Source organism: Mustela lutreola, chromosome 11 (assembly GCF_030435805.1).
Source record: "Mustela lutreola isolate mMusLut2 chromosome 11, mMusLut2.pri, whole genome shotgun sequence".
NCBI classification, from domain to species: Eukaryota; Metazoa; Chordata; class Mammalia; order Carnivora; family Mustelidae; genus Mustela; species Mustela lutreola.
The window spans coordinates 47216052-47234580 of NC_081300.1; the positions used below are offsets into that span (position 1 = coordinate 47216052).

The 18529-nt window shown below is 42.5% G+C and overlaps 1 protein-coding gene across 4 annotated transcripts in view; it reads right to left on the reverse strand.

Moving 5' to 3' along the window:
- The window catches only part of LAMA3 (laminin subunit alpha 3), a 263581-nt gene extending 247334 nt beyond the window's left edge, over positions 1-16247 (reverse strand). The window contains exon 1 of one of the 4 annotated variants that reach the window (XR_009346041.1): positions 15605-16247. Coding sequence is in view for 2 of the 4 variants with exons in the window: in XM_059140351.1 (XP_058996334.1) it covers positions 15605-15883 (279 nt within the window). In the remaining 2 variants the exon portion in view is untranslated. The remainder of the gene's footprint in view (positions 1-15604) is intronic. The other 3 variants (XR_009346042.1, XM_059140351.1, XM_059140354.1) reach the window with 3 other exon arrangements.
- Positions 16248-18529: the final 2282 nt, after the last annotated feature.

Genomic DNA, 18529 nt, shown 5'->3' on the forward strand with positions numbered 1-18529 from the left:
AAAGATTTTAAATTTCACCAGTCACCTAAATTCTTTTGAGGACCGGAAAGGGTATAAATACTACAAAAATAAAACAAAGCATTTATAAATTCTGGAAAGGATACAGAGGTCTTGCTCGGGCATAACATTCAAAACATGCAACAATGAGGGCAGCCTGGCTTTCTGAGTTCTCAGAACATGCCAGGCCTGTTCCCCTCTCACAGCCCTTGTACCTGTTGGTCTCTCTGAGTAGAACACATTTTCCCACCCTCTTCACGGCGCTGATTTCTTCTCAACCCCCAGTATCTGTACCAATAAAACCTCTTCGAAAAGCTTCTCCAGGGGTACCGGGGTGGTTCAGTGGGCTAAGCCTCTGCCTTTGGCTTGGGTCATGATCTCTGGGTCCTGGGATCAAGCCCTGCATTGGGCTCTCTGCTTGGTGGGGAGCCTGCTTCCCCCCTTTCTCTGTGCTTGCCTCTCCGCCTACTTGTGCTCTCCCTCTCTCTGTGTGTCAAATAAATAAAAAAATAAAAATAAAAATCTTTAAAAAAAAAAAAAAAGAAAGAAAGAAAAGCTTCTCTATCTATCAAACATGGAGAGGTTTCCCTTCATGAACTACAAAACCAAAATCTTGCTTCTTCTCTCCTAGACCCAAACACAGTCATTATTGTGTATGTTTACTCACTGGTTGCAAACTCCCCATAGGATGTCAGCTCCAGGCAGGTAGAGACCTTTCTTGCCTTGTTCAGATCTGTAGTCTCCGCCCATAACATCCTCCTCCTCTATGCCCGGCACATACATGTCAATCATATTTGTTCAATACAGGAGTGGACGAATATCAGACACAAGGGTATGTTCACACCCAACCCCAGGTAGCAGTTCTTGCCTTCGTTGATAAGAATCTACATTAAGAATTATCCAGGGCACCTGGGTGGCTCAGCCCATTAAGCTCAGGTCGTGAGCTTCGTGATTTTGGCTCAGGTCGTGATCTCAGGGTCATGAGATCGAGCCCTGCGTTGGGCTCTGTGCTCAGCTTGAGTCTGCTTGAGATTTTCTCCCTCTGCCCCCCCTCCACCCCATACTGGCTCCCCCTACACTTCTCCCTCTCTAATAAATAAATAAATATTTTCAAAATATCATTTACAGAAGTTCTACCAGCCCCAGTTGAGTTTCCAAGTGCTGAGATGGTCAATGAGGACAAGCCAGTCTGAAAGTAAGACTCACGACTTCATTCATTCACTACGACCATGAAGGCAAGAAGCAAAGTACCAGCATCCCAGTGTTTCATTTTTTTCCCCAAAGAACAGCACCAGGCAGGGGTCAGATGACAGGAGAAGTATCTCACCGCCAAGGAGCCCTGAACAAAAGGCTCCTGCCTTTTTCTGAGCCCAGAGGATGGAAGGAAAGGAGAAGAGAAGAGTGGGAGTAGAAGAATACCCAGTCATCGGGGAAACGTGCCTCAGCCAGAGCAGCCCATCGGAAGTCTCTGGGGAGGCATTTGGGATGCACCAGTTACCTCACTGGGGGCCTCTGACTGGGGCTCCTGGACTGGGAATGCAGAGATGCGTGTGAGCGTGGCTGGACGGGGGACCTGAGCCCTTGGCTGCAACCCCCTGCGGAAGAGTGCAACATACTCCTGTGTACAGGCTTGGCGTGGGGAGGGCAGCTTCCCCACGAGGTTGGTCGGTCAAAGCCTCACTGTCTACAGATGGACTGAAGAGATGACACACGGGATTTTGACCTAGTAAAGGACTCTCCTCCTCTTTAAAAATCCTTTCAGTGATGCAGGACACTCTGCTTTGGGCAGTTCCTCCCCAGAGCTGATCCCCATCCCTTGTGATGCAATATTACACATCCTCTTCGATTCTGTGTTAGTGAAGACAGAGAACCACTGGTTATAAACATCTCTGTCAGGATTCTTAAGTCCCCCGCCTCATCTTCCTTGTGGTTAGTCAAGCAGTTCTAAAGTGATTTGTTTCAGCTTTAATCCTCCTAAGCTAGAGGGACAACTGCTCTACAGAACAGCCAGAGAAAACGACTCCCAGAACCGAGGCCAGCAAATGATCAAAGAAAATTGAGGCTGCAGGTAACACCAAGTACAAGAGAGGGACAAAGACTTACACGGTGCTCAGAGAGAGGGAACAAATATTTTATTATCATTAGAAAGACTGATTTCAATAGCTGTATCTTTACTCAGATAAAAGTCTACTAAGTTGACCCAAAATATAATGAAATTAAACGAAAGGAAAAAAAAACTTCAATTAGTTTATGGCAATCCTATAAGAGATTTTCCAAATGAGGTCTTCCACCATTTTCTGCTAATTTTTCTAAAAACATTCAAGATCGCATTAAAGATAACACTAAATGATAGGTTGTCACCATGAAATAGGAAAACCACCTGGAAACAGAGAAGACACTGCGAAAATTTGAAAGTCTGAAATTTTTGTTCTCTTCAAATCACTGTGCGAACTACCTTGCATAGAATCTTTGCCACTGAGGTCTTTTGCGCACACAAATCCTCTGCCATATTTAGTCTATGCTGAGCCAGTCCCAGGACATAGGGAACTGGGACCTTCATCTCACGACCCCACCCCACCCTTCCCCTGACCTAGCCCCGCAGCCCTCTCATTAGCAGTGAAGGAATCATCCCACCGCTGTGCTAAAGGGATCCAAGGCTCACAGTAGCCATGTATCCATCGTCCCCAAACTCCCAGAGTCACACCTGCATTAGTCAATCCTTACTTTATGCCCTTCTTATATGTTCTACATATTTAAAGATGCCTCAAGGTAGGTGATTCCTAAATATTTGATCAGCCAAGAGCAATCCCCATTCTATTTAGAGACTACACTGTGAGTTGCCAGATTGCAGAGTCTCAAGAACAGACGGCCTAGAACCACCCAGGGAGCCTCAAGCAGTGTCCTTCACCTTCCCCTCCCCCACACACAGATAGCTCACACGCTGAATACTCCGTGAGCAGTGCTGACTGACAGAAACTGGTTATCTGACTTAAAGTTACTGCAATGGGCTGCATATCTGGGTGTCCCCCCTCCCCACAACTCCATACATTAAGTCCTAACCCCTAAGATGATGAGATGAGGATGAGCTGAATGGGATTAGTACCCTTATAATTATGAGAGGCCATGGAGAGACCCCTCATCTCTCCCTCTCTGTGAGGACACAGCGAAGAAACATGAACTGGAAGTGGGTCTTCACCAAACACTGAACCTGCCCACATCTTGACCTTGGATTTCCCCAAGGAAACTCGAGAACAGTGAGAAATAAATTTCGGTTGTTTATAAGTTACCCAATCCATAGTATCTTGTTTTGGCAGCCCAGAAGACGAACAGTTACTATATTCTTCTGCCAGGGCCATACCAAAGTACTATAAATTGGGTGGCTGTGAACAACAGAAATGTCATGTCTCGGTTCTGGAAGCTAGAAGTTTGAAATTGAGGTGTTGGCAGGGCACTGCTTCATCTGTAATCCGTAGAGGAAGGATCCTTTCTTGCCTTTTACCGATTTCTTGGTCTTGGCCCTGTATCAGATATCTCTACTTTGAAATTCAACACATCAGGGCCACACCTGCCTTCCAAAGGTAGGGTGTTGAAATTCAGGTTTTTGATTTTTGGTTTTTTGTCAAACGGCACTTCTATCCAGGTGTTGCTCCAGTAGGAAAATTCTATGATGGTGTTGCCCTTTGAAAGTTTCTTCAGAAAGCATCTACGGCATGTGGGGGACACCCTATCACAGGGAAGACAGACATGAGCAGGAAATGGTGGCCCCACCCTCAGAGAGCTCCAGATCTAGCTAATAAGGACACCAGTCATAAAGATAAATGGTTCCAGGGTAATGAATGGAATTACCGAGATGGTGCCCTGTTTGGCTGTGGCTCTGAGGAAGGAGTCGTTAGCAGAGTGGGTATGAACATGAACTCTGCAGCCAGAATCCCTGGCTGTACCACGTACCAGCTTTCTGCTCTTAAACAACGCACTTAACCTCTCTGTACTTCAGTTCCCTCTCTATAAAATGAGCACACTAAGAGGATCGCCTCCACAACGGTTATGAAAATCAAGACGTAAGTACATGTAAGGTGCTTTAGAACAGTGCCAAGCATCCATAAATGTTATGTAAGTGTATGTGTAATTAGCACCGTGCATTGAGTAGGGCAGTAAGTCTCCTGATCACGAGGCTGTTCCCCCTGCCTAACCTTCTGCCTCTTTGCTTGGTATCACTTCTGTACACAGTATATGCAGTAGAGGGTGTAACTTGAAAGTAGTGGAGAAGTCTTTTTCCCACTTCTCAACAGTTAAGCTCTGCATAAATTAAAAACCATATTTCTCTCCAGCTAATGTTCATTTATTGATTTCAGATGTGTTTTCTTATGAGCATCTAGGATGGGAAAACCACTAAGAAAATACAGTATGTTTATGACTTTGGAAAAAATGGCAGGATATGTGAGATTCAATGAGTTGGCGTTCCTCAAGGCATTTTCCACCCTGTTGGCATGAGGGATCTAATCAAGGCCCTGCTAGCTCATGAAAAAAAGCTTTTTTTTTTTTTTTAATGAAGCAGAAAAAAGGCTCGCTGCCTCTAAACAGACACAGCTTGCCCAGACTGGATTTCAGCCCCTATGTGTGCCTTGGCCAGGAGCCCATGTATACAGCCAATTCCATTGACTAAGACCACTGAGGTACCATTTAATGAAACTTTTTCCTCACCAGGCAAATGGTTCCAGAATGTTGAGCAAGGGTTAATGCAGGTTTCATGAAAGCTTAAACCACAACCAAAAAAAAAAAATTTCCAATTTGGAAGAATATATTATTACCACCAACATTAACCTTAATGAATGAAAACCTCCCTCCAAAATGTTACTTTTTTTTTTGGAATGCTAAATTTTGTTTAATGTTTGATAGACAAATTCAAGTTCATAAAGAATTTCCTTGAATTTAATAAAGATGTTTAAAGTGTTCTTTGCATTTTAATAGTTTCTTTTTTCCAAAGTTTTGAACATAACAATAAATATGTAGAAACAACCCCGTCACCTGGCTGCATTAGAAGTTCTCACTGGTGGGCTCACCATTTATAAGGAAGACATCATTCAGCACAACCCATCACAGAGACTGTCATACCAGTAGGGGCTTTTAACTTGAAAAACCGTTACTAGGTCTCTTTTATCAAGACTGTTAATCACCCAGAAGCCTTTAGCTACTAATTAACAGTTACCTATGAAATCAATGAACACAGTCACTGGCTTTAGTGAAGTGTGACCAATTGCCCCTGTCACTGATGGTGTCTGTCAGATTTTCATTTCACAATGACATGAAATAGAAAGCCCTGCAGTGTCTTCTTCTGGGGGCTCTCTTACATTTCCATCATACCTTTTCCTTCTTGCATGCTGTCCCACATTTCAAGCTCTGTCTCTTTTTTTGTTGTTGTTCTTCTTCAAGCTGTCTTAGTTTTTACTTATACTTTTCACTCTGCATATTTAATTCCTCTTCCATTTTGACAGCTGCTAAAGCCTCTTGTCCTTTAACAACAACATCAGGTTCCACAGCAGTTCAGTTGCCTCTGCCTCAAGGCCCTCGGCTGGGTGAAAAGCTTCTGGAACACCACAGAGAGAAGGATGCAGCTGAACACCTTCAGTGGGTGATGTCCCAGCCACAGGGACTAGTGGGGGTGGGGAGGATAGGGTGCTTCCCAGGATGTGCAGGAAGTGCAACCCTTCTGACTCCAAGGCTGGTTGCATGAACAGCAGCTTCTTGTCCAATTCCATGGCTGCTCTCCCCCCAAAATATTTCTCTAATTGCTATAAAAATGTGTCCCTTTGTAAAAAATAATATCTAGTTATTAACACAGTACTAAGAAAATTTAACACTGCTATTCTGCAAAAATGCCTGTGGATTATTTCCCATGCCAAATATGCTCAGTATATAATGCACCATACAGTTTGTTATCAAAATAATTTTTTAGGGGTGTCTGGATGGTTCACTCAGTTAAGTGTCTAACTCTAGATTTTGGCTCAGGTCATGATCTCAGGGTCATGAGACTGAGTTCCGCATTGGGTTCCATGCTCAGTGTGGAATCTGCATGGCATTCTCTCTCCCTCTCCCTTTATCCCTTCCCCCACTCACTCACACACTCTCTCTAAATAAATAAGATCTTTAAAAGAAAAAAAAGAATTTCTTACTCAAAAATTTTAAATGATTATTATGAAAAATCATTGTTGTCATTCACCACTGTAAACACATTTACTGGGCATGATGTACCACAATATATGTTGAGTGTTTTTTATCCTCCCAATAAATGTGTGAGATAGACACTAATATTAATTCTGTCTTATATATGGGGAAACTGAGGTTATGCAATTTTCCAAGGTCAAAGAGCTGTAGAGTTAGAATTCAAACTCAGCTCTATATGATTGTATAGCCAGAATTATTCACCTCTAAGTGAGAGTAATTTGATGATATATACAATGAGATGATATCCTATTTTCCCTCATAGGAATTTCCCTGGTCTTTTAAGAAAATTAGGCCACAAAAACACTAGTCATCTACAGAAAGATCATGTCTAGATCATTTTTGCATCCTCAGCATCAAACATGACATGTATGACCCACTTAATAAGACCCACTTAATAAGTGAAGTGAATTAATTAATTAATTAAAAGAAATTAAAGGCATACAGATTGGAAAGGAAAAAATAAAACACATGTAGTTCTGTGTGTAGAAAATACTGAAGTCTACAAAAAATCTACAGCAAGGTCACAGGATACAAGATCCATATGCAAAAATCAATTGCATTTCCAGTGTGGATGTGTGTACATGTAGAAATTAGCATATATTTCCTAGCTCTGTCCACTGAGAGTGTCTAAAAGCAATGATATACTATAACAATGAGCATTTACTAAACAGTACCTCATATCCAGATCTTGGTTTCTAAACACTGCACCCATAATAAGCAAACGAACAAACAAACAAATAATGCTCCTTGAAAAACCAGTTGGTTCCTAGGCAGGAGCAAAAAAAAAAAAAAATTGCCCTGATACATGTTGTGGTACCAGAAAGCAAGGAAGCACTCAAAAAGAAGATGTAAGGATATCACAAAAAATAGCAGAGGAAAAAGCTTCAAGGATCTGTTCCTCCACTAAAGCAACAATTAATCTCACAAAAAAAGCTACTGAAACAAACATTTTCAGAACTCTGGAATCTGTTCGAAAACCTACAACAACTTATAATCAGTGAACTTAAAGATAAGTTGACTGAAAAGATCTAGCATGAGAATAACAAAGAAAAAAGAATGAACAACAATAGGGGCGCCTGGGTGGCTCAGTGGGTTAGAGCCTCTGCCTTTGGCTCAGGTCATGATCCCAGGGTCCTGGGATCGAGCCCTGCATTGGGCTCTCTGCTCAGCAGGGAGCCTGCTTCCTCCTCTCTCTCTGTCTCTGCCTGCCTCTCTGCCTGCTTGTGATCTCTGTCAAATAAATACATAAATAAATAACAAAAATAAGCAAAGCTCAAGGCACCTATAGGACTGTGACCTGTTACAGACCAACATACACATTTTGGGAGTCCCAGCAGAAGAGCGAGAAAGAGGCAGAAAGGACACTGGAAGAAATAATGGTTGAAACTGCCCAAATTGGAATAAAGACATGAATCTACACATCCAAGAAGCTTAACAAATTCCAAGCAAGACAAACTCAAAGAGATCCCCACCAAGACTCATTATAATCAAACTCTCAAAAGATCAAAGAGAAAATCTTGAAAACACCAAAAGAGAAGAAATTTATCACATACAGGATCCTCAATAAGATTGAGGATAAGATTAACAGCCTGCATTCCATCAGAAACCATGGAAGCCAGAAGGCATCAAGTTGATGTATTTAAAATGCTGAAAGGAAAAAACTGTCAGTCAAGAATTCCATACCTGGTAAAAATTATCCTTCAAAAATGAGGGAGAAATTAGAACATTCCCAAATAAACAAAAGTTGAAAGGAGTTTGCTGCTGGTAGACCTGCCCAACTGAAGGCCAAAAGGCTAGAGATGCTAAAGTAGTCCTTCAGCTGAGATGAAAGGATACTAGGATATAAATTAAAGCCATACAAAGAAATAAAAAACACCAATACAGGGGTGCCTGGGTGGCTCAGTCTTTAAGCATCTGCTTTCAGCTCAGGTCATGATCCCAGGGTCCTGGCATCAAGCTCCATATCACGCTCCCTGTTCCAGGAGAAGCCTGCCTCTCCCTCTCCCACTCTCCCTGCTGTGTTCCATCTCTTGCTGTGTCTCTCTCTGTCAAATAAGTAAATCTTTAAAAAACAAAACAAAACACCAGTACAGCTAACTACATAGATAAATACAAAAGCCAGCATTATTGGAATTTGGGTTTGTCCCATATGATTTACAAAACAAATGCATAGAACAATAATTATATATTTATGTCAATAAGCAACAATATGTAAAGATCTAATTTGTGAAGACAGCATCATAAAGAAGCGGGCACAGACTTGTATAGAAGCCTAGTTTTAGATACTACTGAAGCTAAGCTGATGGTCAGCTGAAACTGGACTGTTGTAAATTTAGGATGTTAACTATAATCCCCAGAGTAACCACTGTGAAAATAAATACAGAAAAGTAAATGGAGGAAAATGGTTCATTGGGAAAAGAAATTAAACACAAAAGAAAGTACTAACTGAGGAACTGAGGAACCAAAAAATAGAAGACTTACAAAAACAAAGAGCAAAATGGCAGAAGGCCCTCCTTATCAGCAATCACTTTAAATGTAAATGGGTTCAACTTAACAATGAAAAGGCAAAGATTTGCAGAATAGATTTGGGGGGGGGGGGGACCACAATGCCGACCTACAAGAGATTTAGATCCAAAGACACAAATGAATTGAAAATTAAAAGACAGAAAAAGATTTTGTGCACAAATAGTAATCCAAAGAGAGTGGTGACGATTATACTAACATCAGACAAAATAAACTTGAAGTCAAATTGTTGCAAAAGATAAAGACACACATTACACATTGATAGAAGGGCCAATCCTTCAAGATATAACAATGTAAATATATCTATATCAAACAAAAAAGCCTCACATATACATGAAGCAAAAATGGACAGAACTGAAGGGAGAAACAGTTCCATAATATTAGTTGGAGACATCAGGGCTTCATTTCAATAATTGGTGTTTCGCAAAAAATTAAACATAAATTTACTATGTGATCCAGCAATTCCACTCCTAGGAATCAACCCAAGAAAACTGAAAACATATGTCCACGCAAAGATTTGTTTGTGAATGTTCGTAGAGGCATACTTATAGTAGCCAAAACCTAAAAATAGTCCAAATGTCCATGGTTTGGATAAAGAAAATGAAGTATACAACAACATACTATTTTCTGCAATAAAAAGCAAACCAGTAAATCGTACAGCAATATTAACAAACCACAAAATCATTATGCCAGGTGAGGGAAGTCAGACACAAAAGGATGCTCGGGTGGCTCAGTCAGTTAAGCATGCTCTTGACTTCAGCTCATGTCTAGGTCTCAGGGTCATGAGATCAAGCCCCTTGTCCAGCTCCTCGATAGGTAGGCAATCTGCTTAAGATTCTCTCTCTTCCTCTCCTTCTGCCCTTACCAGGCCCTCCCCCTCTTAAAAAAAAAAAAAAAAAAGTTGGGGCATGTGGGTGGCTCAGTTTTTGAGTGTCTGCCTTTGGCTCAGGTCATGATCCTAGAGTCCTGGGATTGAGCCCCGCATCAGGCTCCCTGCTCAGACTCTCCCTCTTCCACTTCCCCTGCTTGTGCTCCCTCTCTTGCTCTCTCTTCCTCTCTGTCAAATAAATAAGTTAAATCTTGAAAAAAAAAAAATTAGACACGGGGCACCTAGGGGGCTCAGTGGGTTAAAACCTCTGCCTTCAGCTCAGGTCATGATCCCAGAATCCTGGGATCGAGCCCCGCATCAGGTTCTCTGCTCAGCGGGGACCCTGCTTCCCCCTCTCCCTCTCTGCCTGCCTCTCTGCCTACTTGTAATCTCTCTCTCTGTCAAATAAATAAATAAAATCTTTTTAAAAAATTTAGACACAAAAAACCACATGTTGTGTCATTTCATTTATATGAAATTTACAGAAATGAGAAACTTTTAGAGGCAGAAATCATAGCAGTGGAAATAGATGTGGAAATTGCGTGTGTTGACACAAGAGAACATTTGGAGCTGGTGGAAATGTTCTAAAACTGCATTCTAGTGATTGTTGTACAACTCTATAAATTTATTTAAAAATATTTAATTCACACCTACAATGGATGCATGTTATATACTATTTAAATTATGCCTCTATAAAAGTGTCAAAAATGACTCATATACTTCAATCTAGTTTTGGTTTAAAAAATATGAATAAAATGTGTACTTTTCACATTCATATATGCACTAAAGATGTAAAATGCACACAGCTAACTTTCTATAATGGCTTAAGTATAGTTTTCTCATAAGTGAGGGGCTGAAATTAATCACCTTTGTCCTTCTCTTTCCCTATGACTATATACTTCTTTTTCTCAGATTAAATGATCCACGTTCTCAATGGCACAGGTAATTCAGAACATAAAGTAAAATCCTACAATTCAAGGACTGAACATTCTCACCACCAAGTATTTATCTTCTACAACCCTGAAGACCCATGAGCTCCAGCAAAATCTATGACTTGTTGAAGCAAACACTTAAATTGCTGACATTCTGTGTGTGGAACCATGTTCCACAGCTGGTGAGTGAACCTGACTCTCCAAAGGAAAACATTTACGTTCGAATGATTTGCACATAAACTTTCATTCTAAACTTTGCTAATGTTCACACAGAACTATTAGGAAAATCATTTTTAAAAATTCATCTTTAAAATGCTTACTGCAGTCATTTGTCTGAAGTCTTAAAATAACTCACAGCTAAGAACTGTTACAAATATATCAATGGAATAGTAATGTCTTTGATTTCTCAGCCCTTGCCCAACACTTTCTTATCAGTTTCACAAAGGAAAAGTCCCTTGTTGAAGCCAAAAAATGGTTTCTCTTTCACAATGGTTCTATAAACAGCCTTAGTGAAATGAGTTTCCTGTTTATGGCCATTAGTCCAAGTCACACAAACACACAACCCAGACTGCTTTGTGACAAGCATTCTTGCTCCTGGCTGTAACTCACATGTGGGAACTTCTTTACTACTGTCATTCAGGCTAGATACACATTCCTGTGCATAAATTATAATGTAATAAAGGAATATAACGGAAGACATGTTGAACTGTCAATGTACAAAATCAACATCGCATGTGTGGTAAATATGTTCATTTCATTCTTTGTGTCATGTTTATGCCAAGCTAAACCAAACACAAGGTTACATTTTCTTTCTTTTTTTTTTTTTTAAGATTTTATTTATTTATTTCACAGACAGAGATCACAAGTAGGCAGAGAGGCAGGCAGAGAGAGAGGACGAAGCAGGCTCCCTGCTGAGCAGAGAGCCCGATGCGGGGCTCGATGTGGGACTCGATCCCAGGACCCTGGGACCATGACCTGAGCCGAAGGCAGAGACTTTAACCCACTGAGCCACCCAGTCGCCCCCAAGGTTACATTTTCAATACAGCCTTCCCCTTATATTTTATCATCATCTCTATCAGATGTCGGTAAATAATGATTTTTTTTAACTCCATAGGTAAGGAAACATTTAAAATTGAAGCATAAGGTGTGATAGATTTCAGTGGTAGTTAACTTCTTAGCAGAATAGAATTAATTTGTGCATTTTTCTTGTCTATTCTTTACATTGACTTCTTTATAGCCCTTAGTTGTATCTTCATTCCACTATCTTTTCCTTTAGTATTTTCTGAGCACACATACTGTTCCAGGCTTTGTGCTATGCACAGGACACAACTATGAACCAGACAGACAAAATCCCTGAATCAAAGACCTCTCAAACATCAAAAATTTAATGTCTAAGCAGTAACAAGTATATAAAATCTTAATTAATGAGTTTTACATCCAGAGAAACAACAGTGAGCATTTTTCACACAATAAACAAAATTCAGACTTTTAAAATGTCCTGCCTGTGGGCACATGCTACCATTCAAGAATCAGGATTATTATTATAGAATCAGGACCATAAACCCAGGCTTTATTCTAAGACATAACTTTTATTCTTTTTTTTTTTTTTTTACATTTTTTGCAAAATCCTTCTGGCCTGAAATTCTAAATCCTGGCTGGCCCTGAAGATTTATTTTTAGAAAGCTCAAGAAACAACTATTTTAGTTACTCCTCTCCATTTCCCATCTTGAGCATAAACACATTCAAGATAATCATCATTCGGGTACAACCAACTGATCAGTCATAATCTCCCACCCTTCCAAGTCCCATCACCCCTCGGTATCCTGAAAGGTAGGTCTGCACCTGTGGCTGCCAACACGGGGCTAGAGCGAGCATCTGAGAGCCCAACTTCTAGAACTCCCCTTCCCTGTCTTGTCTCCAACACACTTCTGTCCTCATTAGATAAGAGTTCTCACGTCAGCAATCAGTACATCTTTTCAAGCCCTCAGCTGTGAAAGCAGAAAGCACTATTCAGCAGCACTCTTGTTCACCCCTTATTTCTGAGAACACAGTATAACACCGGATAGCATTCTTTTTCCAAAGGCTATAGCTTGTCCTAGAAACACAGTCTGCTGAATGATCTCAGAAAAGCCACTTCCTACTCTATCTAGGACTGTGCACCAAAGTTTAAGGACCTATCCTGGAAACTCAATCAGCACAGAAAATATGACTTTTCTGGACCTCCAAGACCATAGTATCAACCTAAGAGCGTTCAAAAGAAAATGCCAGATGAAGAGAGTAAAGGTTGGCCCATTCCCAGGCAAATCTCGGGGAGAGGAGATATTTGAAAATTTCTTCCCCTTGCACTTCCTCTTCCCGTAGTCAGAACAGCTCTCTGCAAAGTTGGGTGTGCCAGGCAATCCAATGGGGTGCCAGAAAGGAATATCAAAATGTGTTTTTTTCATTTAAAAATGAAGAAATTCAGTTTGACTAATATTTAGTGTGCACTCTGCTTAGGGCTTTACCCCATCCACGAGCCAGCAGTCACAATGGTCCTGAGTGTCTGTCTGCCCAAGGGTAGAGGAGGAGGGGTTGCACCAGGCTCTCATCTGACCATGACACACCGAAGCTTACGTGGGCCTGATTAAGTAGACACGTGGGTTCTATTCTCCTAAACAGCAGAACAGTTCCAACCATGTACTAAAATGAGGAGTGACAAAGAAATTCTTTCAATGACACACATTCACTGTTTATCTCATGGTAAAGTATTTAAAACTTTGAAATTTAAAGTTGAGTCATACTTTTTTTTTTTTTTCCACAAAAAATTCCAGATTTGCTCTTTCCGGGATGACAAGGAACTGCCAGTAATGTACTACCTGATACATATTTACAAAAAAATAGAGGTACCTATGAAAGTAAAGGTATTGTATCAACAATGTGTGAAAAAGCAAATAAGATTCTAAAGAAATGTACGTTTTGAAAAGAGTGCTTTGGAAAATAGATGTTTGGAAATGTTTCATATTTCTGTTGTTCAAAAGACAGAACTAGGGTACCCTAAAATTTCTCCTATTTGCACAGTTTAAAAACCTGGACAAAGAATTTTGTAATGTATTTTAATATTTTCCCAAAAACTACTTGCAGTGAGTTTTAAATCTATTTTTTTAAACCCTTAAAACATAACACCTTCCTACCAGGAAGTACTGAATGCCATCTGAAAAGCAAACATTGACTGGCCAAGTGTCTACTTTAAAAAATTTTTAGAATAATTGAAGGATGGGCAGAAATATGAGTACCATGATTTCAAGAATTCAGACAGTATCAGACCTGCCCAGTTACACAGAATTCCATGCTCCCAAAGGCCCCCTCACTTAATTTGAGGCTCTGCTATCACCATCTTGAAATTCATAATCTTTGAACAGGGGGCTCACATTTTCATTTTGCCCTGGGCTCTGTGAATTGTTCTGGGACTCAGTGGTCAGTGCAGTGGTCCTTCTTGAATCTACAGATTTTTGAGCTATCTTTTCAGCTGTGACAACTACTAATTTCAACTATCAATATAAAACCGACCTTGAATTGACAGATCATAAGTGCTAAACTAACTTTGCCAAAAATAATGATATACATAATCACACTTGTATATTTATAAATAGTTACAATCAGAAATTAAATATTTAGGGGCAGCTGGGTGGCTCAGTGGGTTAAATCCTCTGCCTTCAGCTCAGGTCATGATCCCAGGGTTCTGGGATGGAGCCCCGCATTGGGCTCTGTGCTCAGCAGGGAGCCTGCTCCCCCCCCCACCCCTGCTCTGCCTACTTGTGATCTCTGCCTGTCAAATTAATAAATAAAGTCTTTAAAAAAAAAAGTTACCACCTGCCTTTAAAAAAAAGAAATTAAATATTTAAAGAAATCAAACTTACTTGGCGCTGTTAATAAAGGAAATTTAAAAGTATTTTCATCATTGTTATTTTAGTTTTTTATTTCTATTCTTGCCTGTCCTCTAGTACTCACCCTATATTAATAAAGCAATACATGCATATAGTTTACAAGTAAATAAGCACGTATTGGCATTGCATGTTCAGCTATTGTTGTTTATGGAAGTGCGCAACCAAGAGTTTCTAAAACCCTGACCTAGATTCTCAATGGTAATCTTTTGCTCGCGGAGCGCAAGTTCCGAAATTACTCCCTCTTCCGGCAGCACTTTCCCATTCCTCAGCAATATTTCCCAGTAGAACGAGGGGAGCAATTCTGAATTACGGCTCAGCGTAAAGAGGATTTCAAGTCAGGACTGGGTTCAAATCCCGCTGCCTTCCTTTAAGACTCAGGCACGTTTCTTAACCTGTCCAACCGCTCCGGTTCCCTGCGCTGCTGTGAGGGTCCGTGGGTGAAGACCTGGGGCACCCCAGATGCTGATTAAGCACCAGCAACTTTATCATTTACGCCAGGTGTTCGCGGTAAGAGTCTGATGGACCCTGAGCGCAGGGTCCATCTCTGAACAGTTCAAGTCTCATTCGCCACAGTGACCTGAACGCGGACGCTTCGGGAAGGGCGGTGAGGTGCATCTTCGTGACACCGGAGGGAGGGGTGCTACCGATACAACCTAAAAGTTCTCTCCAAACTCGCCACGGAAACCCACTGCAACCAACTTCTCCCAATAAGGTCGGGGAGACAAGTGCCTGGAAGGAGGCGCGCCAGTGAAGCCGAGGGGGCACTCATGGCCTGGCCGGGCGCTGCTTGAGTGATGGAGGCAGCATGGGGCGACAGTTCCATGCACCCCGAGGCGCATCAGGGGACTTTCACCTCTGCCCGCAAACTTAACCTCAGCCTTCACTTACCTCGAGTGCTCTACTGGTCCCGGCCTCGGGAGGCGAACTGGCAAGGGCGGAGCTCCCGCAGGATCGCTACGGGGCACCGAGCCCATCTCCCAGGGTCGCCCGCCCGCGCGGGGCCTGGGGGAGCCCTTCCCTGTCTCCTGGTATCGCTAGCGCACGGGGAAAGACCTCTCCTTCTGCTGAGGGCCGCAGGCCAGCGCCGAGAGGGGGCCGGCCCCTCGCCACCCCGCCCTCATTCACTCCCGGGACCGTACCTGGATGGTGTGGCCGCTAACCGCGGCGGTGGGCCCCCCGACCAACTTGCAGTAGAGCTCGGGCCGCGCGCCGCCGGGCTCCCGCTCTCCGCAGGTGGCGGTGGCCGAAATCCTCGCCGCCTCGGCCAGGTTGAAGTAGGGCGGGTGCAGTCTGAGCCGGGCCGCGGTACGGGGTTCCCGAGCGGCGTTCACGGCGGGCGGCAGCAGCAGCAGCAGCAGCAGCAGGAGCAGCAGAACCGGCCTCAATACCCAGCCTGGAACCCGCGCGGCCGCCGCCATCCTGCAGCGCGCAATCACCCCGGGAGGAGCGAGCTCAGCCCTGGGTGTGGGCGGCGGCTAATCCGCGCCCCCGCCCCACGCGCCGCGAGCCCTCGCGGTGCAGTCGGCTTCTCTGGTGTGGAGCCTGCGGCGGCTGGAGCGGACGCCCAATGAAGCAGGAACTGACAGCGCACAGCCTCGGGCCAGCAGACCAGGTCTCTGCAGCGCGCTGCGCCCTGCAAACTTCGCGGGCGGGGAGAGCGAAAGGCGTTCCCGGGCTCTCACCCTGGCAGCAGAGGCGGGGGCCGGGACCGCCCCACCTTCACGCCCCGCGCAGAAATCAGAACGTCCTCCTCTCCAGCTGCTCACGGTCTCAGACCAGTCAGAAAAGCCAGCCCGGACCTCGGACAAAGGGGGAGGCTTGGGTGAGACATTAGAACAAATTGGCACTGCGTGCAGAACTTAAATCAAAGACCTCGTGGCTTCCCGGACGTCTCAGTTGTCAAAAGACAAGTCCCGTCAATTTCTCAAACACTGTGCGCCAACAGTATCTGTGGCACTACAGCGCATTCAGAGTCTGGGACCCAAGCAGCTCACGGGGAATGGGGAGTGGCGGGACAGACCCATTTAAAAGACAGCCAAGAGCGCAGGTTGTCGTTTGCCAAGCTGCCAAAACACCTTGGGGGGGGGGGGGGGAGGGATCTTTAAATGCCCGATCTGCTAAATTTTACAGATAAACTGAGAGATAATGAGCGAATTTCTGGAGCTGTCAAGCTGGCGTCAGAGCAGAGGGTACGCCCAAACCCGGGCTGAGATTTGGTCTTCTTTGCAGAATGTCTCCCCTAAAACCGAGCCATTTTAGGCGCTCTGAGCACTTCAGGGAGAGTGCCCCTGCTGCCGGCCAGGACTGACCCGAGTGCCTCAGAGGAAGTGGGCTTACTCCGAAGGAAGGAGAAGGGAAAAAGAGGGAGGGTGTGAGAACATTACGTGAGCAAAGATTGAGATAACCATTTAAAAAAAAATGGTACAGTTGAAAGGAGTAGAAGTGACCAGTGTATTTATTAAATACTGGGATATTTGCTAGAAAGAAGGCAGTGTACCTATTTAACCATCTGTTCTTCAAAAATAAAAGGAGAGGAAAAGGAATTTGTGAGTGTAACCAAAAAAGAGAAGCCACAAAGATTGATAAGCTGACAGAGAAACTAAAAGTTTTGTATATCCAAAAGCACCGTAATTAAACACAAATGGCAAACACGTGAGGAGAAAATGTTTACCATAAAGGACATAGGATAAATTAATAGACAAATTGTTTTCACCAAACTATAAACAGTGGAATACTCAAGGCTAAGAATCCTAAGATAATTAACAGGAGGAAAAAAACTTTTCTAAACTAATAAACATATGAAAAAACTCTTGACCTTCCTGGGAATTGCAATGCAATGCAAACAAAGTACCAGGGAGACTCATCTTTGGCCTATCAAACCTGGAAAGCTTTTTTAAAACAACCACAGTAAAGCAGAGAATTAAGGGAATCAAGTATCACAGCCTTGGTTGAAGTAAAAACTTCAAAACTTTTCAGGTGAGCGTGTCTGCAGCACTTAGCGAATGACTTCAATGTGCATATATTTTGCCCTCACAACACCATGCACATTTATATCCAGGAAATAATTAAGAAAGTTTGCAAAACTTTAGTGGCAAGTGTGTATCAGAGTTATTTTAGGTTTTTGGGTTTTGTATTTTTTAATTTAAAAGAATCTAAATGGGGGTGCCTGGGTGGGTCAGTGGATTAAGCCTCTGCCTTTGGCTCAGGTCATGATCCCAGGGGCCTGGGATCTAGCCCCACATCGGCTCTCTGCTCAGCAGGGAGCCTACATCCTCCTCTCTCTGCCTGCTTCTATGCCTACTTGTGATATCTGTCTGTCAAATAAATAAATAAAATCTTAAAAAAAAAAAAAGAAAGAAGTTAAGATCTAAAGAAATGGAAATACATCATATGTAGCATGGATTGAGAGATAATATGGTTAAGACGGCAGTATTTCCTAAAGCAGTCTAAAGAGTCAGCACAATCCCTGCCAAAATCTCAGGCACTATTTTTGCAGATCATATTGACAAAGTGATCTTAAAATTCATGTGGAAATGTGAAGAACCCAGAATAGCCAAAACAATCTTGGAAAAGATGAACAAAATTGGAAGACTCACGCTTTCTCTATTTCAAAACTTAACACAAACTTACAGTAATCAAGAGAGTGTGGTACTGGCATAAGGATAAACGTATAGATCAATGGAATGGAAGTGGGAGTCCAGAAATAAACCTTTATATTTCTGGCCACTCAATCTGCACCATTTTTACAATGCCAAGACCATTCAATGGGGAAAAAGTAATCTTTTTGATAAATGGTGCTAGGACAGCTGGCTATCTACAGACAAATGAATCAAGTTGGATGCCTGCCTCACACCAAATACAAAAATGAACTCAAAATGGATCAAAGACCTAAATGTAAGAACTAACACTGTAAAACTCTTAGACAAAAACGTAAGAGTAAATCTTTGTGGTTTTGGATTAGATAATGATTTCTTAGATATGAAATTGAAAGCACATGCAACAAAAGAAAAAATTAAATGAACCTCATCAAATTTTAAAACTTTTGTACTTCAGGGGCACCTGGA